The 23,433-nt window shown below is 51.8% G+C and overlaps 1 protein-coding gene across 2 annotated transcripts in view; it reads right to left on the bottom strand.

The window, feature by feature from the left end:
- Positions 1–10,679: 10,679 nt before the first annotated feature.
- SMAD7 (SMAD family member 7) overlaps positions 10,680–23,433 on the bottom strand; it is a 29,567-nt gene continuing 16,813 nt past the window's right edge. The window contains exon 4 of one of the 2 annotated variants that reach the window (XM_059039944.2): positions 10,680–12,682. In XM_059039944.2, the coding sequence (XP_058895927.1) occupies positions 12,144–12,682 (539 nt within the window). In that variant the 3' untranslated portion in view covers positions 10,680–12,143. The remainder of the gene's footprint in view (positions 12,683–23,433) is intronic. The other variant, XM_059039943.2, reaches the window with a different exon arrangement.

Genomic DNA, 23,433 nt, shown 5'->3' with positions numbered 1-23,433 from the left:
AGTTGCAGCGAGCAGGGACTATTCGTTGCAGTGCACGGGCTTCTCACTGCGGTGGCTTCTCTTGTTGCAGAGCACGGGCTCTAGGCGCGTGGGCTTCAGTAGTTGCAGCACACGGGCTCAGTAGTTGTGGCTCGCGGGCTTAGTTGCTTCGCAGCATGTAGGATCTTCCCGGATCAGGGATCAAACCCGTGTCCCCTGCATTAGCAGGAGGAGTCTTAACCACTGCGCCACCAGGGAAGGGAAGCCCTTCAATTACCTTTGACTTTTAAAATTTTGTGCATGAACTTGAAAAAAGTTTTTAATTCCTTAAAAATAAATGGCCGCAAAGAATAGCAAATCAAGAGAAAAAATAGGCAAAAGATATAAAGAAATTCACGAAAGAAATGCAAATGTCCCCCAAATACATGGAAAAAAAATTACATCCACACACACCATTCCACTCCCTAACGATGAAAAAAAAACATCAGAAGGGGCTTCCTTGGTGGCGCAGTGGTTGAGAGTCCAGCTGCCGATGCAGGGGACACGAGTTCGTGCCCTGGTCCGGGAAGATCCCACATGCCGTGGAGCGGCTGGGCCCGTGAGCCATGGCCGCTGAGCCTGCGCGTCCGGAGCCTGTGCTCTGCAACGAGAGAGGCCACAACAGTGAGAGGCCACAACAGTGAGAGGCCGGCGTACCGCAAAAAAAAAAAAAAAACACATCAGAAGTAGCTGTGCATTCATGGACCTGGAACATGATCTCATTAGATTATTAAGTGTCTGGAGGACAGTACAGTTTACAAAACAATATTATAGTGTCATTTTTTTTTAACAATTTAACAACTTTTCTTCGAGCACCTACTACTATGGTAGGCACATTAGAATGTATTTTTTTAAAAGTCTAAAAGGGATGTGCTCTGATGTCAGCAAGTTCAATGTGATTGTGGAACTAAAGGTAATTTTTAAAGTTATTTTCCCTTTTTCTTAATTTAGTCTAATTTTTAGTGAACCTAGCTTGCTAAGTTTTGCTGAACAACAAAACGAAATTTTATTTATCCATTTACCTATTTGGGGCACCCTAAAATATGAACTAAAACAATGAACATCGGTTTGGATAAGCACCCAGTTACTAACCCGCTCAGACACTACAGAGAGTGTATCATGCCAATTTGTACACCTCAGGGCTCAATAGAGTCTGGCACATAGCAGGTCCTCAAACGAACAACTAGACAATCAAAATTAAGCAGGGGCTGGTGGGATATTGTAGGCAGGGGGCTTACTGTACATATGTGAGCCTCCAATATGTATGGGGAACACAAATAACTACATGCTAAAAGGATTAAAAGGAGGGATGTATATAAAACACTTAGCATATAAGCACCTGGAGCTTTGTAAGTGCTCAAGAAATATTAGCTGCTATTTGTAATAATAGTTGTAGTAGTAGTTATCCGTGTTCTGATAGTACCTAGGGCTCCAGAAATTCCACCACCCATGCAGCTGCCCAGCTACAAGGCTCTCTGTCGGAGCCCTAAGCAGTCATGAGGACAGGAACCTCTTTACCTCCTCCCACCACTCTCCCTCCTCCTTCTCCTGCCCCTGCTGCCCACCGCCCACCGGAGCAAGCCTGGGGGGCAGTGCAGCCTGAGTGCTCCCCCGAGGCTGGCCACCGGGTCCCAGGGATCCCACAGCCAGAATGTCCGGCTCATTCTCTCCCTGCCCCACAGGACCAATGAAGACACTCCACACCTGCTGTGTGCCCTCCTTAGGTCCTGGAAGAGAGAGAGAAAGCGACAAACCTAGGGGAAACAGGACTGATTCGGGGGGAAGGGATTGCATGCCATTGATCCTCTTTTTAGAAAATAGACTCTAACCGAAGTATAATACATACAGAAAAGTGCACAAATCGTAACTGTGCAGCTCAATGAATTCCACAAACGGGAACATCCCATGTAAAGAGCCAGTTGATTAAGAAACAGCATCATCAGCCCCCAAAAGTTCCCCTCATGCCCCTTCCTGACATCTAACACCGTAGACCCATTTTGACTGACATGGAACTTTATACAAATGGAATCATACTTGTGTGGGTTTTGTGTGTCTGGCTTCTTCAGTTCAGCACTACGCCTGTGACTTTTGCTCTCTCGTGGTGTGCATTTATAGTTCTTTCCTTCCCATGCTGTATGACATCCACTGTAGAAAGAAACCACATTTTTAAAAAATCCATTCTACTTTTTTTTTTTTTTTTTTTTTGCTGTATGCGGGCCTCTCACTGCTGTGGCCTCTCCCGTTGCGGAGCACAGGCTCCGGACGCGCAGGCCCAGCGGCCATGGCTCACGGGCTTAGGTGCTCCGCGGCATGTGGGATCTTCCCGGACCAGGGCACGAACCCGTGACCCCTGCATCGGCAGGCGGATTCTCAACCACTGCGCCACCAGGGAAGCCCCCATTCTACTTTTGATGGACATTTGAGTTGTTTCCAGTTTGTGGCTATTCGAACAGTGCTGCAATGAATATTCTAATATTCAAAAGGCTCGGGCGTTTTGGTGAATGTACATATGCATTTCTGATGTGAGTATGATTAGCTTCAGTTAGATACTGACAAGCAGTTTTCCAAAAATGGTTCAACAAACTGATACTCCCACCATCCTCACGAGAGAGTTCCAGTTGCTCCACAACTTTGCTCCTGTTCAGTATCAAGTGGTATATCTTTTAAATGAATACTAGCATCCTTTAAGTTCAGCTCCAATACTAGACCAGCATGAAGACGAACGATCTACAGAAATGTCTGTGATGTATCGTTAAGTGACAGAAGCAGGTTGCAGGCCAATGTGCATAACTTGATGCCATTCGTGAACATTGTGTACGTGCATAGGCAGAAGCAGAGGCCAGGTTCAGAAGGGGATGAATCAAAGCCTCCTGTGATCACGATCATTTCTGGGCAGTGGCATTGGAAGGCATAATTTTAAATGTTGAGATTGAGGATAATTTTTACTTTTGTGTTTTTCGGTATTTTTGAAGTTTGGGAAAAAGCTGCATAAATAAAATAAAATTCTCCATCCCCCATGCCCCATGCCCATGACACACCATTCCATTACCTAAGACTGGCAGCCTGACCCTGTCTTTCTTGTTATTCCCGGCATTCTCTCCTGCTCTGGAATTACCCTGGTCAGGGACTCTGGGACAAGTCTCGTGGGCACTGTTATTCCTCAGGCTCCAGTGTGTCATTAGAAGATCTGGTGCTGGTGACATGAGGCCTGGACGCAGCAAAGATTGCAGACCCTGATGGGACAGGACAGCCCAACCACAGAGCAAGTCTCCTGGCAGAGATACCCCTGGAGTCTTGAGCTGCCTCAGCAGAACCTGGGCCTCAGGATGTATCTTAACCTCGAAGAAAGAGACCAGAAAAACTGCTCTTTCGAAGCTGCAGCTCAGAACAAGAGCTGTGGAATAAGGCAGACCTGGGCTCCTGCTCTACTCCTCCCTGGGCCTCCATTTCCTCACCTGTAAAATGGGCTAATGAAGAAAAATGGGCTAATGACAACCCTTACCTTTGAGACAACACCAAGTGCCTTGCTGAGGGTGTCTGGTCTGGCACAAACTTTGCCTTCAATAAACACAGGCTGCTGTTATTATTATGATTGCGGTGGCAGCTGTTACCATCACCCCAAGAGGCAAGGTTTTGCACATACCTTTTTGGGGAAAAAATATAAGAATGCACTCTTTCTTTTCACAAATATTATAAAACAAATACAAACCTACTTTTCTCGGGGAAAAACTAAATTCATCTGAAACCTGAATGCATTTATTTCAGTTGGAAAGTTGAGTAGTCATTCAACACTGATTCATCCAAGGAATATTTGTCAAGCACCTACTATGTCCCAGGCACTGTCCTAGATACTAGGGATATGGTAGTGACCAGCGCTTCCCATCTACTAGGAGAGTCAGACAATAACCAAATCAATAAACAGATTATAATAAAATGCTAAGCATGTATATAATACAGTACAAATAATGCCGACCAGTGCTATGGAGAAAAGTAAAGCAGGGTAAGAGGAGTTATGTGCTGGGAATGCTATCTGATGTGTTCGGCTGAGCCAGGACTCTGCTCTGGAAATTTCTCTCTCTTTGGCTGAGTGAGGAAGCCCAGGAGGCACTGGTCTCGGCCGGGTCTCCACTGACACTGGCCCGGGCTGAAACTGTCTCTTGTGCCTGGGGAGTTGGGTGGGGTTTGAGGAGGAGGGTGAGAGGGGCTGCCAATGGCATTTAGGAGGTGAAGCTGCTGCAAGGGGGAATTTCCATGTAGCATTGGATCACATGGGGAAACTGTGCCCTTAGAGGGCAACTAGCAGCCCCTCCAGGGACACCACTGGGGGAGGCCCCTCAGATCGTGTCAACCACAGCAGGTAATTACTAAGCACCTACCATGAGCCCAGAGCTGGGCTTGGTGTGATGAAAGTTGTGATTCAAGTAAGTATGCGGAAAAAACAAAACAAAACAAACAAACAAAGTAAGTAGGCGAGCTGGTGCCTGACCTCAAGGAGCTCCAGTCCTGCTGGAGATACAAGACCAATCTCCACAAAAAGAAGAAAGCAAGACAGATTGGGTCGAGTGTCTGGGTGGGTGGAACAGGCCATGGGTTCATCGGGATGGCAAATTGCCCAATGTCAGTCCGTGGCACATAAAGTTGTACATTCACACAGTCTGCTGCAGGCCCAGTGGCTTTCCAGGGCAGGGATCCAGGGATCCAGGCTGTTCTCATCTCATGCCTCCATCTTCCAGTTCCCTGCAGCAGAGGGAGAGAGGGAGAGCTGGATCACCTCTCACCAGCTCTCTACGAGGCCCCTCCACTTGCAGCCCATCGGCCGGAACTAGTCACATGGCCCCAAACAAACTGCAAAGGAGGCTGGGAAATGGGGGCCACATAGCTATGGATGAAATGTCTGAGAAAGAAATGTCTCTGCCACAGCTGTTTATTGCTAGCAGGACCCAGTAAGCTGGGTGAAGGAAAAGGAGTTTGAAAAGGGCATTGCACAGAGCAGGTGAGTGCCATGCTCCAGGAAAAAAAAAAAAAAAAAAGTCTGGGAGAGACTTCAGGAGAACTGCCAGGTGTGACCTTGCACTTGCCACCTCTTGGCTGGGTCCTGACGAACTCACCGATCTCTTCCATCCTCAGTTCCTTCTTCTTCTTTTTTTTTTTTTTTTTTTTTTTGTGGTACGCGGGCCTCTCGCTGTTGTGGCCTCTCCCATTGCGGAGCACAGGCTCCAGACGCGCAGGCTCAGTAGCCGTGGCTCACGGGCCCAGCCGCTCCACGGCATGTGGGATCTTCCCAGACCGGGGCACGAACCCGCGTCCCCTGCATCGGGGGACTCTCAACCACTATGCCACCAGGGAAGCGCCTCAGTTCCTTCTTCTAAAAGGTCCCATCTGGAATCTTTAAGAGAATGTGTGTGAAGGGCTCTCTGTCCTGTTGAGAGCAAATGGAATATCGTTATCTACAAATTAGCCATATTTTCTTTCGGGTTCAATGTAGCCCTAAGAGACACATTCTGTTTCTACCTCCAGGGCCTCTGTGTCCTGCCTGTAAATCCAGGGCATAGATTCCATCTCATACTTTTCCACCAAAGCCCCCGCCTGAGTCTGGGACCACACTGAAAGCAATACTGGGAGCAAGGACACATCCTCCAAGTGTCTTGTTGTCTCACTCAATAATTCACGTCAAGTTTGCATTCTACTGCATAACACACATGGGCTTGTCTTAAGATAAGACAATCGTATTCTTTCTCCCCCGAAGCTCCTTAAAAAGGCAGCTCCAGGAAAGTGTCCCAGGTTTATTTATCAGCTTCGCCCGGCCTGGGGTACGTGTGTCTATGGGATGACCTCAGAGCTGGGGTCTGAGATCCTGCGGCTCTCAAATCCCAAGGAAGTCCCATCATATAGGCTCCCTAGAAAGACGGCCCCAGCTCTCCTCATCTCTGTGGCTCTAGTGGGCACTAAATAGACCCCAGAGTGAGCCCAGCCTGGCACCCAGGCCGGGCACCCTCGCCCACCCCTCACCCCCAGCCATGAATCGTTCCTGATTAGTCAAAGCACTTGCATTGGTCCAAACTCACCAAGGGCCTCCTGCAGCGGCCACTTCGTGTTCGCTAGATTAATTGCAGCTGGGGGAGGGGAGGGAATCCATTTTTAGAAAATCATTACTTTCAGAAAGAGAGGGGGGCGCTTCTAGTTGGGGAAAACTGCTGAGCTGGCAACTCGGGCCTGCTGCTTCAGCGCCAGGCAACCTGGGGCTGTGCAGGCTGCTCTGTTTGGTGGGCACCGTCCGGGGCCCATGCCCCCTCCTCCCGAGGCTGGGCATCCCAGCCCTCCTGCCCTGGCTCCCACCGGCCTTCGCTTCCTGCTCTGGCCTGGACTCGGCAGTTTGCTGGCGTTCCGAGCAGCAGGGAATCACCCCAATATTGACCACCCGCCCACTGCCTTCTCTCAGCCCCCTTGCCACACAGCCCCTGTCTGTGACCCCAGGGGAAAAAGAAGGTTGGGGACCCCTAATCACCACCGCCTCGAATTGAGCATCTAGTAGATTAAATGGCATGAAATTGCCATTTTTGTAGGTGTAAAGAGTCAGATAGTAGCAGCCCCACGTGGTTCAGCCTAACCATGCTATGCCTGGCTCTTCAATGCACTTCCTCACTAATCCCCCTTTTGGCCCCATGAGGCAGGTATAATGCGCATTTGATGTTTCAGAAATTGAGCTTCAGAGAGGTTAAGCGACTTACCCAGGTAAGCACTCCAACCTCGGTCTCTCTGACTCCAAAACCCAGCACGCTGAGTCACGTCCCGAGTCACCCAGCTGCCCCGGCACTCGGCTCTCGAGTGTCTAGAGCTGTTCTTCCACGTGGTCGCGTTGACAACACGCAGACAGACACAAAGCTCCTGGGGAAGGTGAGTGTGCAGGCCTCACCGTCAGGAAGTCTGTTGGCTGTGGGCTTGGGTGCAATTCCATCCTTCCCTCCTCCAGGCTGTATGTGGGTGTCCTGGGCAAATCACTCACCTGGGGGAGGGTCTCCTCTTCCGGAACTGGCCAAGGCCTGCCTGTGTGGTGCCGCAGTGTGGGCCTGTGGCGGGCATGCGCTGGGAAGACCCCTGGTGCACACAAATCTGTACAAACCTCAGGCGCTGTTTCTACTGTTCAGCGGTCAAATCAGCCTGGTCCTTTCAAACCAGCACTTGTTTTAGAAAGAACGTTATGCCCGACTCAATCACCCTTGACCCAGGCCTCCCCATAGAGATGAGCTAGCACAGAGGTGATGAAATCTGATGCTATCACTTACCAGCTGGGGGACCTTGGACAACTCTCTAACCTCAGTGTCTTCATCTGTAGAATGGGGCTCGTGACAATGCATCTACTTTTAGGATAGCTTTAGGGATCATACGGCACAATCCCAATGTAAGACGCTTGGAACACTTGCTACCACACAGTCAGAATACAATCAGTGCCGGCCATTATTATTATGACTATTTCCATCCCAAGCACAATTCTGCATCTCCCTCCCTCATCAGGACAAGCCCTGTCTGAACACTGTACCAGAAATGTTTAAGGTAGTGGTTCCCAAGAGGGATCCCAGAGTGCCGAAAGCTTACTGTGCAGTAGGGAAGAGAGAATCCTATACCACCGTTGTCTCTTTAGAGCAGAAATGTTTGAGAGGCTTCCTGGAGGAGGTGTGGTCTCAGTTGCATCCTGAAGGATGAGAAGAAGACAGCCAGTTGAAGAAGGAGCTGGAAAGCACTTGCTTGGAAACACATAAGCAAGGTGAGTTTGACGCATTGCAAGTTACCCTGCATGCTGGGGACCAAGATGTGTGTGTGTGTGTGTGTGTGTGTGTGTGTGTGTGTGTGTGTGTGTGTGTGTTGGGGGGTGAGGGGTTAAGGCATGAGGTTGGTGGAGGCAGATGCTGAAAGGCCACCTGGAGAAGAGGAAGGAGGCTCTAGAAGGTCCCAAACTAAATAGTACTAGTGGGGATAGAGCAAGGGAACATACGTGAGAACTGTTTGCACTTTTTACCTACGGATGGAATGAGGCAGGGAGGACAGGATCTGGCTGTTTATTTCATGTCGGGGGACAGGGCAGGGGAGAGGGGAGAACCCAGTTTCTGGCTGGGGCAGCTGAGGCATTGCAGGTGAGGAGAGATGAAGGCACCGAAGTGACGTTGCCACCCGGGGACAAGGTGTGGCCCAAGAAGCGAGGGGAGGACAGAACCCTGTGACACACCCCAAAATCTGACTGGTGAGCTGAGAGAGGAAGAACCAGGTGACAGGAAAGGGATGCTCCCTTCCCTCCAAGGGGGCATCTTCTCCTCCTCTCCACGAATCCAAATTCCTTGGCTGGAGGTCCTTGCTCCTCACTCACATTCTGCCTGGGCTGCTGGCCACCCTCAGGCGTGGGCGTCTTGTCCTCCAGCACCAGGGAGGACACGTGTCCCCTGCAGCAGTCCTAGCACATGAGAGGCGCCCAGGGGATGTCTGTGGTGATGGCAGCTTAGTGCCGTGTACTGCAAACATGGGGCTTCCCCTAAATGTCCTTCTTTCCCTGACCCTGGGTCAGCCACCTCACGGGGGTCCACATGCCCACAGCCCAGTTCCAACCTTGCGGGGCTGAGAGTCAAGTCCAGGTGACAGAGGAGGGTGTGAAGGTGCTGCTGCCACAGCCTCTGCCTCCTGGACCCGGAGGCCCTGCCCACGTAGCTCACTGGGCAAGCAGCTCGGGGCCCACCTTCCCGCTGATTTGAGGTGGTGGGACTGGAACCCCAACAGACTCCACCAAATAACATCTCTACAGGGTTTGGACCAAGGAGTAAGGCCAGAGTCAGCCCCTGAACACCACCACCCCCAGCACTTCCTTGCCGAGTGACCTTGGGCAAGTCCTTTAACCTCTCAAAGCCTCCAGTTCTGCAGGGGGTCCTAGGGAGGATTAAATAATTCCCTTAAATGCTTAACATCATGCCTGGCAACTAGCTTAAGCATTCAATAAATGGTAGCTATTATTATTATTAAAGAGCTTCCTGGCATGCTGATGCAAGTTAGAGCAAACGAAAATGCCTTTGACAGCTCCCTAATGTAACACCTTCCACCCCACCCCTCCTCCACCACTACCACCTGGGAATTAATTATAGCCCTCCTTGGGTGTTTTCCAGACGTGGATTTTACACTTATTCTAGGTTGCAGAACTAGAATAAATGGAGGCAGGTTTCAGTTCAACTGATAAAAAGCTGCCCCAAGTGGTAGTGAGCGGCCCGTCACCTCATGTGAACAAGCTAGCCCGGAAGACCATTCGGCACTAAAGGTCTAAGCTAACATTCCTCGCCATACAAATGTATTATAATTCCCTCGCATTAGACAGTGGTGCCAGTAAGCTGTAATGCTTCGTGTCATTTGGCAAAATGAAAAATTGGCAATCCTACTTTGGCCCTCCAAAAAATTTTTTCTGCAATTGTACCAGTTTGTGATATCTAAAATCTTAACTCCCACTTCAAAGAGACCCCCTTCCTGGGTCTAAGATTTAAGACCCCCTGACATAGATACCTGAACAGCCCCATTTGGTGCCTGATTTGAACCTATTTCTTGTGCAAGAGGTCTTGAATCTAAAACGTGGCTCAGGGACTTCCCTGGTGGCGCAGTGGTTAAGAATCCACCTCCCGATGCAGAGGACAGGGGTTCGATCCCAGGTCCGGGAAGATCCCACATGCTGCGGAGCAACTAAGCCTGTGCACCACAACTACTGAGCCTAGAACCCACGTGCCGCAACTACTGAAGCCTGTGCCCCCTAGAGTCCGTGCTCCGCAACAAGAGAAGCCGCCGCTACCAGCAACTAGGCAAAGCCCATGTGCAGCAACGAAGACCCAGCACAGCCCAAAATTAATTAACTGAAAAATAATAATAAAATAAAACATGGCTCAGACCAGTGAAAATCCCAGGGGTGGCACCAGCAAGTGCCACTGGGGCTAAGCTGGGCTGGGCCAAGGGAATAGAGAACTGGCAGAGTGTTAAGCAGATGCTTAACAGAGTAGGGTCTGCCCAGAATCCTTTCAGCCTACTCCACCTCCCAGAGTGCCCAGTACAGAACTTAGCGGACCCAGATCCCTCCCTCCCACCATCAACACTCAGCCCCAGCCTCATCTCTACTCCAGGGCTTCAGCCCTCAGGGACTCTCTCCTGGAACCCAGTGTGGCAGTGACCTTCCTCTGGGAAAGGTACAGTCGCCTCAGGACTTAATGTAAAGCAAGGAGTCAGCAAGCAGGAACTGGATGGACCCCAAGTTCTTGGGAGTTTACCCTCCCATCCTGTCTCCCAGTGCAACCTCCTTCCCAATCATTCAAAATGATATTCCTTTTTCAACTTATCAGGCTTTGAAAAATCAGCTGCCTTTGTAACTCAGGGCTCCCCGAGGTTGACCCATTACAAATTCAGGACACTCACCAGCTGCACCCTAAGGTTCCTGCCTAACAAGAAAGGTGGTTATCTGTGTAGGTACAGGTCTTTCTAGGATGCAAGGAAGAGCTACCTGTTCTGGATGTCTCTCCCTTTTGCGGTCCCACCAACCAAGCTTCCTCCCCAACCAAGCTCTGGGAGACCCCAACTGTCCCGGATTCTGATGGCTACATCCCCACTGCCCACCCACCAGAAGAAAAAGGAGGTGGAGGACAACATGGAATCAAGTATACATTTTAAAAATGGTTTAATGGAACATAAACTCCTTTAGAAAAACATTCAGCTAGGTGATAACACCCATAGAAAAAAACACCAATCTTGTGTTTATCTTTTTTAATTTGGCATTTGTTATTTGCATTTATATTAAAGCAAAGTGCATCTTTTCTTTATTTTTGTTTATACACATTGCACAATACATAAATAATGATGCTTATAAAACGTCTTTATATTTACAAGTAATAATATATTTATATATAACATAAAATACATTTTTTCTTTAATAAATCTCAGGGTTTCTTTTTCAGGAGTCCTTTTTCTCTCAAAGCACTACAATGCTAAATTTCCAATGAGAATGCTTCTCTTGTTCATTTAAACCTTTGTAGTTAGAAAAATAGCTTATGTTAAAGTCTAAACATGCTCATTGAGCTAAGAGCAGTGTCAACGTATCATACGAGTGTATGAGTTGTAGAAGAAACGGAAGAGTTAGGTGTCAGCTCAGGATGGTACCTTGGGTTAAGATGGACCGAATCCTTCTTGGTGGGGAGGGGGGCGGCTCCCCTCGCTGGTCTAACAGCAGAGCTCAACACACAGGCTGCAGGGGGGGCGGGGGGGGAAAGTGCTGAGCTGGTTTTCTGAGTCCAGGAATAACCTGATGTAACCAGGGCAGGGGAGAGGCGGAGGGGCCTGAGAGGGCACTGGGTGAGCAATACTGTGACGGGGGCTGCCCCGGCAGCCCTCGGGAAGCCCATCTCAGAGGTATCCAGGAGCAGATGGCCAAAAAGGAAAGACACGACAACGGCAGCAGGGTGGCCGGAGGGGAGTGAGACAGCATGGAAAGACAGGTTCTGGTTCAGCCTCTGGCAGGGTGGCTTCTAAGAAGCCTGCGGACAGGCCAATGTCCTAGAAAGGGAGAGGAGGGATGGGGGCTTCCCAGGCTGGGGGACAGAGCCTTGCTGCTGGCCGCTGCTGGGACACCCGCTGCCCCACTGTGCCAAGTCCGAGGAGCACAAGGGACACAGCTTGGGAGCGCAAACCTCTCAGCGGTCAACATCCGTAGGAAACACACAGAGCACACCGCTTCCCCCACGTGCGTACGCACGCACTCTCTCTCTCGTACACCCTCACGAGGGCAACGAGGACCCCGAAGTCGAGGCCTGCCCCCCATTTATACTGTGTTCTGTGGTACTGATTTTTGCTTCCCCTTTTCACGCCTCGGTTTTCTGCCAACCATACCACCCGCCCCCGCCAAAACCCTGACAACTCTTTTCATAAGCTATTTCTCAAAGAACAAAACAGAACATAAACAAGAACGAGGGGAAGGAGGGGAGAGAAAAAAAAAGAAAAAAAACAAAAAAAACAAAACGACCAAAGAGTTTGCATGAAAAGCAAGCACTCAGGAGGAAAATATTAGCAGCAAAGTAGTTTGGACTGGGCCCGCTCGGCTCCCGCTCTGTCCTCTCCCCACGTGGCTACCGGCTGTTGAAGATGACCTCCAGCCAGCACGGGCAGCTGCTGATGAACTGGCGGGTGTAGCACTGGCCCCAGCCCTTCACGAAGCTGATCTGCACGGTGAAGCCAGTCCACGGCTGCTGCATGAACTCATGGTCGTTGGGCCGCTGCAGGCTGTACGCTTTCTCGTAGTCAAAAGCCTTGATGGAGAAACCGGGGAACACTTTGTGTACCAACAGCGTCCTGGAGTCCGGGTTGTCCAGTGTGGCTGACTTGATGAAGATGGGGTAACTGCTGCGGTTATACACCCACACGCCATCCACTTCCCGCGTGAGCTGGATGCCACAGCCGATTTTGCTCCGTACTTTCTGCACCAGCTGACTCTTGTTGTCCGAATTGAGCTGTCCGAGGCAAAAGCCATTCCCCTGAGGTAGATCATAAAAGATATCCAGGGAGGGCTCCTGGACACAGTAGAGCCTCCCCACTCTCGTCTTCTCCTCCCAGTATGCCACCACGCACCAGTGTGACCGATCCCCAGGCTCCAGAAGAAGTTGGGAATCTAGAAAACAAAATGGCGGACAGGGTTGGTGGTGATGGAGACCTGCCTTTTCCTCTTCCTCCCGAAATCAAGATCACACCCCCCCCCATGATCAGCCGGTCTCTCAGGGCAAGACAGGAGGGGATGGGATGGGGTGCTGGATGTGTTGCAGGCCGAACAGTCCTCCTACGGGGGGCCTGGAAATCTTGACCCAGTGATGGAAGAGCCTTGCCTCTAAGCATGGGGCTTGCTGGGGACACTCTTCCCTCCACTCCCCACACCCTGTCAGAGACCCAGGATACCAGCACGTGTGCCCAACCTGGCCAAAGGAAAGCCCCGTCGCTGCAGAGCTCAGAAGCCAAGACCACTTAGTAACTTGGCTGGTCCTGCTTTTGGGGCTAGAAAAGGCCTTACAGTTGGATGGTCTAGAGTTACAGTTCTTTAAACTGGATGGAACCTTGAAAGCCAGCTGCTCACCCTCACGAGAAAACCTGGACTCGGAAAGCTTGTTGCTCAGGCCCCAGGGATGATGGAACCAGACCGAGACCCCAGGACCACCTGCTAAGCAGTCTTTGTGCTTGTTGTCCCCCGAGTTTATTCCCCGCCACAAATATTTATTTACTTATTTATTTATTTGGCTGTGCTGGATCTTCGTTGCTGCGTGTGAACTCTTAGTTGTGACACGTGGGATCTAGTTCCCAGACCAAGGATCAAACCCTGGCCCCCTGCTGCACTGGGAGTGTGGAGTCTTAGCCACTGGACCATCAGGAAGTCCCACATCCAGGAAAAATTTTGATGGACATGGTTTGGGGTAAAAATATCTATCTTCCTAATGGAAAAATAACTCTCAGTGTGTCTGTCAGCGGCAGCTCTGTACACGTGAGTTCAGGTAAAAATACCAAATCACAACCTGCAAGTTGGGGTCAGCTCAGACTACCTTAACTTCCTGCAGCCCAGACAGAAGATGATGTGTTTAAAGTGGGTACCGCCGTGCTTGCAGGGCCCTGCTTGCGCCATCTTCCTCTTCCCCTCTCTCCCTAGAAGCATCTAAAGTCGCTGCCCTGGAGGGCCCACCCCAGCTTTCCTAGACGTGCTACTTCCCACGGGCAGCAGGGGAGACTGGGGTGATTCTGGTAAGGTGACTCCCGAACAGGTGCTCAGAGATCTTTAAAAGCGGGGAGTATATGAAAGGAAAGGGGGCCCTGGAGGCTGGCATTCCGACTCCTCCAACTCCTCCTTGAAGCTGGAGCCGGCGGGGCAGGACTCAGACTGGGAACCTTCAGTCTCCCCAGCCCAGTCGGGCCGCAGGAACACTGTGGTTTGTGGCGGCAGGGCGGAGACCGGAAGTCTTGTATTTGTTAACGAAAATGGGGAGAGACAGGGGGAAGGCCTGGCAGGCAGCAGAGGCGGCCTCCTGCCCTCCCTGTGTCCCTGCTTCTCGCTTACTGGGGTGGGCGGCTTGGGGCGTGAAGTTGGGGGTGGTGTGTGACGGCTTTGGGTTTGACTGGCCTTTCTGATTTTGGAACCACTGGGTTTAGAGCCTGGATGATGATGGGTTATATATACAGCACAGCAGCTGGGGCTAAAGGAGGGCTCGGGTCCCTGTCCTGCTGCCCCGGCAGGCTGGGTAACCAGTGCAGCTCAGCACACCAACTCCTTCCAACGTTAACAGGCATGTAAGGACCTGGGAACCAGTCAGCTGCATTAACTTTCCACGGAGGTGTCCCGTGAATAAGTCTGTACAAAGGCGCTCAGTGACCCACTGAGGCAGCCACAAACACCCACCCTGAGCAGCAGTCGCCTGGATGCCCCAGCTTGCCTTCTCAAATGCCTGTCCCGCCAGCTACGCAAGACGGGGAAGCTGAGAGCTCCTCCCTCCCCCCTCAACCACCACCCCACCGAAAACCAACACCAGAAACCTGGCCCATCACCCCTGACCCCGACTTTCAGCTCTAAAGCACAAGTGTGAAAGAGGCTGTGTGCGTGGGTACGAGCACACTTCGAGTGTGTGTCATGTGAACGTGCGTTTGCGTGTGCATACACAGGAACATATGGAAGTGAGGGACAAGAGCTCCAAGCAGAGAGTGAGTCATCAGGCATTAACTTGTTTCTGCAAAGTATCCATCAACTGCTAATAAACTCGTGAGCGCTGGCAATCTTTTGAACCCTCTTGCCGAGGGAGTTCAGCTCTGAAGGCTATACCAAAGACCCATAACATCCACGTAAATAAAAACGCTCTGAAGTCCGAGTTTGCCGGGTTGGAGAAAGCCCTCTTCTGGAAGGCACAGGGCGCCCACCTGCCTGCTTGTTTGAGGGGGGGAGAGCGTTTCGAAATGTAAGAAGTTCTCACTTATTATCCCAACTCAGGACAACAAACCGGCCTGGAAAGGAAGGCTCAGGAGTCGCTGGGAGGGAGGTTCAGGAGACCCTCAGCGGAGCCTCACAATACTTTGTTTCATGGAGCCCGGCTCCCCTGAAACCTGGCACCCGCCAGAGTATGGGGGTTGGGGGAGGGAAGGGGAGGGGAGGAGGAGGAGGGTGGGAGCCTGAAGATTGAGTTGCCCCTGTGCCAGGCCCACCGGCAAGGGGTGGGGGGCCCTTGTCTGCCTGGCGGGCTTCAGGGGGCAGAGGAAGCTGGGCGGGGGGCTGTGGCCTGAGGTTGGCCAGTAGAGAGGAGGGGGAATGGGGCGGGGGACACGTTCTGGCGGGTTTCTCTTTCATCTGTGTGGCCCGACAATGCACCCAGCAATTTGCTGCCAGACATCCCCTGGAAAAAGAAAAAGCCTTTTTCTGTTGAGGTTAATGGCCCGGCCCAGATAAATGGCAGCGTGTGGGTGTCCCTGGATGTGAACGAGGCCCCTGAAAGCCCACTAGGTGCCCTAATCTGGGGTGGCAGGGCCCCCACGTGTCCCCCCCACCATGTCACCCTGCAGTCCCCTAGTGCCCTGATACCTCTTTCTCCTTGCTGCTCCTGAACCACACAGCTCTGAGCACAGAAACAGGCTGTCAGGCAAAGCCATCACTAGAGCGAAGGCCCCTTTTACACAGCACGCTTCTGGGGGCCCAGTACAATGCCCCCAAACTGCCAGTTCAGACTCCGCTCCTTAGCCCTGAAGTACCTGCCATCTGGGCTCATTTCTAGGAAGCGCTCAGCATCATCTTCAGAGAAGCACAGTTCCTGGAATTGGGCCCACAGCCCACAAGCATCTCCCCACAAAGGTCAGGGCAGACGCTTAGCTCCTGGGGGCCTCCCACCCAGGCCTCCAAGTGAGGAGCTGGGAGGACCCTGTACAGAGAAAAAAAAAGGCCCCTCCTTACAAAGACTGAGGAAGGGGCTTAGTATCCTGGTTGCTGATACTTAACCTCCGCAGGCAAAACTGGCAGTCCCTTGTTAATTTCCCCCAGCTTTTATACCCTTTTCCGGTATTTTCAACTTCTCCCTCCTCAGAAAACTGCACGGGGGCCTGTTTTAAAACTGTATTTGTTCATTTCAAAGCATCCAAAAGAAAAGCTGTGTTGTCAAAAGCTACCTAATCAGATGCCTGCTCACAATTTCTTCTTTTTATTACAGTTTAGGGAATTTGTGGAGCAACCCCAGCAAAGTGCTGAATCAGCCTAAAATTCCTTTAAGGTTGTTTTTCCCCCTCCCCTTCCCAATTTCCCTTAAAGCATAAAATCTACCCTTTAAAAGCAAAGCGGGAGGCCGTGTGGAAAAGGAGAAGGATTCTGCCTCGTGCTTGCACTTGCATTAGGGAAGACCACTTAACAAGGAGCTCCCTGCCTCGTACAAAGAGTTATTTAATTACCCTGGTCGTGAATGAACAGACCGGACCCTTCTAGAAGACCAGAGGCTCATGAATGAATCTCATGCCTGGGATCGCAATGGCACAGGGTGACCAGACCCTCAAGGCCACATCCTAGGTAAGAGAGGAATTTTCCCCTTTTAAAAAGTTTGATTAAAAACTGGAGGGAGGGGGCTTCCCTGGTTGGCGCAGTGGTTGAGAGTCCGCCTGCCGATGCAGGAGACACGGGTTCGTGCCCTGGTCCGGGAGGATCCCACATGCCGCGGAGCGGCTAAGCCCGTGAGCCATGGCCGCTGAGCCTGTGCGTCCGGAGCCTGTGCTCCGCAACGGGAGATGCCACGGCAGTGAGAGGCCCGCGTACCGCAAAAAAAAAAAAAAACTGGAGGGAGGGAGGAAAGGCCAAGTTCAGTGCCCCGGCGGTACCATGTCCAGTCTCCAATTTAGGAAGCTGACCATGAGGCCAGAGAGGCAGAACTGTTCCAAAACACCCAGTGGGATTCTGAGAATGCTTGAAGCGAGGCCATCTCACCCTAGCTATGTCCGCACACAGAGGCGGTGCTCATGGGACAGGGGTGGGGAGTCCCCAAGATTCTGCCTTTTCAGGACAGGGACATACTTGGGAAACGAAGCAGCACAGAGAAAGCCACAGAAGCAGGCACCCGCTTAGTCCAATGTGCCCACTGCCAGGGCACCAGGGGGCTGGAATAAAAGGCGGGCGGGCGGGCGGGCGGTGGGTGTCTCAACCCACTCTCACTTGGATTATAAAGGGATGATTTCTCTTATTCAACATTCTGGTTATCCCACGGTGGGATGGGTCTGCGAGCCCCCTCCCCGCCAGTGGTCCAGCAGAGCACACAGCTGGGGATGGAACCTGGACAGAAATGGCTGCCTCACGCGGGCTGATGGGGGCAAACGAAGGGCACACATGCAGACCCAGAAGTAAACCCGGCAACCCTAGAACGCAAACGTGGCCACGCCTCACCCTCTCAGGTCCAGGGTCCTCCCTCCTCGGGACTCCGGCGCCACCAAGGGTTGCCTCATCCTGTCCTTCCCCCTCCACATCAGTCATCCCAAAGGTTAACGGGGCTTCATGGGCCCGGCTCCCCACCCTGGTCAGGAAAACTGTTCAGAGAGCAACCAGCCCATTTCAGGGACGAGGACTGAGATAAAAGGGGACTTGGTGCCAACCCGGCCCATCCACTCTCACCCCAAACACAATTAGCCAAGTCTCTCGCGGGTCTCTAGTTTTCAGGAAACACATAAAAACTTGCTGCGGTGTCTGGGCTCAGTCTGGGTTCTGGGGTCAGCTCTCATCAGCCATGCTTACAACCTCACCCAGGACACAAAAGATGATGCCAGAGCTGCCCCCTCGGATTCCTGGGGCAGCAAAGACAGCCCTGGGGTTTAGAGCAAGCTACCATGGAGGTTGAAACTAACTCAAAACGTTTCAGGTTAACTCTCAGTTACCCAGAAAATGCTCAGACCCAACCCATCACCACTACCCCAAGCTCCTACACCAAATGGATCAGAGAATGAACTCTGGCTGGTAGAAGGCAGGACGGAAAAGTTGGATTTTTTTTCAGAGCTCTGCAACGAGGTTCTCCACTGAGGCGGCTGGACTGGGGAGGGGGGTGGGAAGCAGCGGGTGCCACAAGCTCTCCTTCAAAGGCCAGGGTGCTTCTTCAGGTCCCTGGGCCCAACCTCACTCCTCAGCGAGTTCTACCCGCCACGAGCTGACCGGCTGTGGAGTCAGACACGCCCCCTTCAATCTGCCTCCCACGTCACCTTGGTGGTGACTTGAGCTCATCTCTAAAATGGAGCTCCCAGTACTGGCCACACTGGCATTGTGACAATTTGATAAAAAGCAGCCAGATGTCAGGGCCTGGCCAGCAGCCACAGCGGAGGGTCTCAGCTCTTAGTGGCATATTATCTCTTAGGTTCTCCAGATGCTGGGAAAATGCTGACAAGTTCTGGGCTGATACCTTCACCTGACGAGCATTTACTAGTTATAGTTCTGTTGAAAGGGGCTCACAGAAAGGGGACCCTGTGAGGCTGCACGGTATTACCATCCCTATGTTAAAGGAGGGGCAATGAGACACACATCACCTGCTGAAAAGCAGAGCTGGGTTCAAGGCCAGAATATTGGCTGGTGTGAGCTGTGTGTAGGCGGCTACCTCAGGCCTCAAAAGCCACCAGTCCACTCCAAACACTAGAGGGAAAAACAAGTGTCCTTCACAGCCCACTGTGGAAATGCTATGCCTACCGTGGCCCCCGAGTATGGGGTCCAGCTCCCTCGCACCAAGCAAGCCAGGAGTGAAATGGCTTCTTTGCCAGCAAGCTGCTGCTCGGTGACCTTGGCCAAGTGGCTTTGCCCCCTCGGAGTCTCAGTGTGACCAGCCCACGGCTGGGGCAAAGTCGGCTGGGGCAAAACAGCCCCATGGGCCCCCTTCTGGCTCTGATGGTCTCTGGCTACACTCTGGGTTTCAGTATTCAACAACACAGGTTCCATTTATTTTTACTACCTTCTGGAGAGTAAGAAAATCACTTTGGGGAGCAGGGCACATTTTTGCATTTCATTGGCAACAATAAAACGAAACAAAATCAAAAGGAAAAGGAGATTTGAGTCCGATTTGGCCGTGTCCATCTCTAAACCAACTCTTTTTTTCATTGCAAAGAGTTACAAACTCGTGTTCTTTCTGTGTCGTCATTCATGGCTCCCAGGAAAAGGTTGAGTCCCCAGGGAAGGGTCTCCTGTATCACCGTCTTATGTCCAATGCCCACCCACGCTCAGCGCCCTGAAGCTTCTCACCCATCATCACCCTCCTTCCTCTTGCAAACTCCCCTGGGCTGACATATTTGGCAGGTCCTGCTAGTCTAGAAGACTGATTCGTGACTGTGCCTTACAAACTGTGATGAGTAATCAGTTACTAGAGCTAAAATGTACTTCCCTACTCCCCCAACGGGCCCCAGCCCCACCTCCTAAAGCCCCTCAAACGGCCCAAGTCGGAGGCCCCCGGCCCAGGGGTCCCTCCGAAGAGCAGTGTTTTGCCATCAGAGAATATAATTGAGGGTAGCGCCGGGGAAGGGGGGAAGCCACACAAATCAAAAGCTCCCATCTGTCTCGCCAGCCGGGCTGACGCGGCTTCCTGTGCCCCAGCCTTCAGCCATGCAAATTATAACGTGTACCCGGCTGCCTGCCTTCTGAGGAGGCCAGCTCTGCCCAACTCCGAGAGGCCTCAGAGGAAGGGTGGGGACTCCCAGCCCAGCCAACTCCATTCATAATATTTACAGTAAATGGGCCTCCCTGGCTGTTGGTTAGTGTGTATCCAGCCTCATCCTTTTCAAGTCTGAATCTCAAGTCCCTTCCACCCCAGGGTGCATCACCAAGTTCCCACCGTCGTGTCCCCCACCCGACTTAACTCAGCAGCTGCCTTCAGAAAGAGGGGTCACACACTTGCACACAGAGCCCCCCAGACCTGCATGCACGGGCATTATCGGCTCACCTGCCTGCCCCCTGGGGAGGACCCTGGCCCCTCCCAGGAAGACATAGCAAGGAGGGGAACGTCCCACAACAGAAGGGCATGAGAGTCACATCTCTAACCCACCCACCCCCCACACGGAGAGAGTCCAGAAATCCCCCCAAATTCCACACGTGGATTCCCAACTGGCGGCGCGCCTCCCCTCAAACAAACACAGATCCAACGAAGGCACCTACTCTTAAGCCACCAGGAAGTCCCTCATTTTCTTCTTTTTACTGATCACTTGTAAGTACGCTGGCTACGCGTTAAACAATCTTAAAAAACGCAGATGCACAATCAGCCAGCTTTCTGAAAGGACACAACCCCCAGAGGTGCAGGACAGTTTTTGCCTGGTTCTGCAGGTCTGGGGGCTCTGCGGGAGCAGCTCTTGCTGTGGGTCTCAATTTAATAAAGGCCTCGAGCTGCATGGACCCTCCAAGCTCCCTGCAAGGTATTCCAGCCCCAGGCGTCCTTCACACGGCTCCAGCTCAACTCTCGTTTTTCTGGACCGTCCGAGGAAGAGGAAAAATCCAGTGAGAAACAAAAGTCCTTTTCATCCCTCCCCTCCCCCAGCTCCCCTTGTTCCATAACAATTATGAAAACTGTTGGATGGGATGGCATTTTGAACATTTACTGCATTCCGGCCAATAAATTCCAACGCTGGATCTGATGGAAAAGCCTTTCCCTCTCCGGCCAGCTCCCTGGCTCCCTGCCCCCTGTCACTCCCAGCCCTCATTCCTTCTTTCTTTACAACCCAACACCAAGGCCTGGCCAGGGCCGCACTGTACTTACAGGGAAAAACAACAGTACGACAGAGTGGAGACAGTGTGCAGACTGGAAAAGTTAATCATTACTTCTGTCTGCCTCCGTAATCTAATCTCCCTGGCTTTGACACACTCACTGCTCAGCCATCCCAGCCCTTTCACCCCCAAAGCACCCAGGACCTCCTAGGCGTGAGGCCCCCCCCTCTCACGGTCCTAGGTGCCCCCTAGGACCTCCTAGGCGTGAGGCCCCCCCTCCCACCCCTTAGCCTCCAGTGAGGAGGCCAGGGGAATGAAAGTCCCCCTACCCTGGACCACCGTCACAAGGCCACCACCGCTGCTCAGTGCTGTGTGCTCCGCATTTCAGAGGACTCTGGGCCTCACATAAACGCGGGCTCCAATCTGGCCTGTATTCCTGCAGAGAGCCAGGCCACCCCTCCTCCGCTGTCCTCCTCCCCCGACCCTCAAGTCCACCCAGTTGTCCCATGTGATCTGTGATCCATCTATGCAGACACTCAAGTCAGGATGGCCCTGCCTCAAAAAACTCAACACAGAATTACCACATGACCCAGCAATTCCACTTCTGGGTACATACCCAGGAGAACTGAAGCAGGGTCTTGAAGAGATACCTGTTCCACCCATGTTCACAGCAGCATTATTCACAGCAGCCAAAAGGTGGAAGCAACCCAAGTGTCCACTGAAGGATGAACGGATATCTATACACATTTAAGAAGAAAGGCAAGTCTGACACCTACTACAAAATGGATGAATCTTGAAGGCCTTACACTGAGTGAAATAAACCAAATACAAAAGGACAAAATACTGTATGAATCCACTCACGAGGTACACCTGGAACAGTCAAGTTCATGCCAGGAGCTGGGAGGAGGGGGGACTGCGAAATTAGTGCCTAATACGCAAAGAGTTTCAGTTTCGAAAGGTGAAAAAGTTCTGGGGGTGGATACTGGTAATGTTTGCACAACCACAGGATGGACTTGATGCCATTGAACTGTACACTTAAGAAGGACTAGAACGGTAAATGTTATGTATATTTTACCACAAAAAGAAAAAGGCCCTGCCTCTCCTAATGCTCTCGCGCACACCCTGCCTCTTGAGTACAAGGGATTCCATGGGATGGGGCTAAAGGACCCCTGGAAATGTATGCAAATATTGGTATGCACATGCATTTTTCTGGGGAAAGATCTTTCCACTTTCACTCATTCCTGGAAGAGTCTGCAAACCCCAAAACTTGAAGAACTACAGTCTTCTTCGCCAGTGGGAGAGGCCATTAGCTACCCACCACCTCCGCAAAAGGGGTCTTATTCTCACACACCTTCAAACCCAAGAACCAAAGATCACAGATCACAGGATTTCACTCAGTACTGCAAGGGACTTGGAGACCAGGTCCAACTGCTTATTTTGTAGATGAAAAAACTGAGGTCCAGGACACAAAAATGGCTCAGTGAAGGCCATGCAGCCAGCTGATGACTGTGCCCCCATCCTCAGCCCAGGAAATCAGGCCAGCCCCAGAGGACTGAAACTTGGAGGGTGGGCGCTTTCCCTCCCGTTGTAATTCTCTCCAAGCCCCCTCCTGGGGCATCCGATGACAAACACTTGAAATGGGGGTCTGCTTCTGAATCTTTGCAAGCCCCCCCAAATCCAGACCTTTTCCCAGGAAACACCGCCCCCCCCCCATCCACAGTGGGCCTTTAACTGTGATCCCACTGAGCTGGAGATGAGGCCCATCTGTTTTTAAGAACTGTATATTGTGCACCCAGACCGCAGGAAGAACTCAACTCCTGCTTTTCCCTCTTGGTTACTGATTAATGAGGGGGAGGGGCCGTGCGGGCTACGAGGCTGCCCTGTGGCTGGCAAGGTCCCCAGGCGCTGTCTGAGCGGGGCAGCTCTTCCTGACCCTCTCTAGCCTCAGAAGCTCACTGGGGAAGGAGACCTGCCAACTTCAGCCACAAGGTGGGAAAGGGTGACTGGAGATGGTAATTTAACCCTCCAGGTGGCAAATGCAGAAAGGTGAGTTTACTGACAGTACAGTCTTTTCTTGGCGTTGTCTTTTTCTGTTCCTGTTGAACGTCCACCCCAAGTGAAAAAGTAAAAAAGGCAACACAGAAATGAGCAAACACAAGAGACACCAACAGTCCCTGGCCTGGTGATCTGAGTGCTCGCGTCCGAATGGCAGAAACTCCCCATTTTGCAAGAGGAAAACTGGAGTTGAACTCAGTTCTTCCCTTACTGCCCTGGATCAAACCAAAGGCCAAAAGAGCTCTCCCGACTCCACAGAGGAGCAAGGATGATTAATTAAATTAGTGAGCTCCGAATGAACAGAGCCACCAGCAGGCCTCGGGGGAACAGCCAGGGGCAGGATGCGCAGTGAAAATGAAACCCCTTGGTAACTGGGTATTAGATTACCTCGCATAAACCCACCCACAGATGGGCCAGAGCTTCACACACTGGCTGGGACCTCAGAAATGAACCTGACCATCAGATTTTAAATTTAAAAGCAAGTGCTGCATCCCCAGATGGTCCTCGTGGGAATCAAGCCCACCGGAATTATAAAAGTAAAGTCCAAGTCCTGGGCTTTGAAAACGTCCCACCTCCTCTGTGGCTGTAAAGACATAAATGCTAACATTCCAGATGCCCACCCCACCCCCGCCCGGCCCCTGGCTGGTCACCTCCAC

The sequence above is a fragment of the Kogia breviceps genome, chromosome 15, assembly GCF_026419965.1.
Source record: "Kogia breviceps isolate mKogBre1 chromosome 15, mKogBre1 haplotype 1, whole genome shotgun sequence".
NCBI classification, from domain to species: Eukaryota; Metazoa; Chordata; class Mammalia; order Artiodactyla; family Physeteridae; genus Kogia; species Kogia breviceps.
The sequence above is the reverse complement of the archived record's forward strand: the minus strand, read 5'-3'. Positions and strand labels throughout refer to the sequence as shown.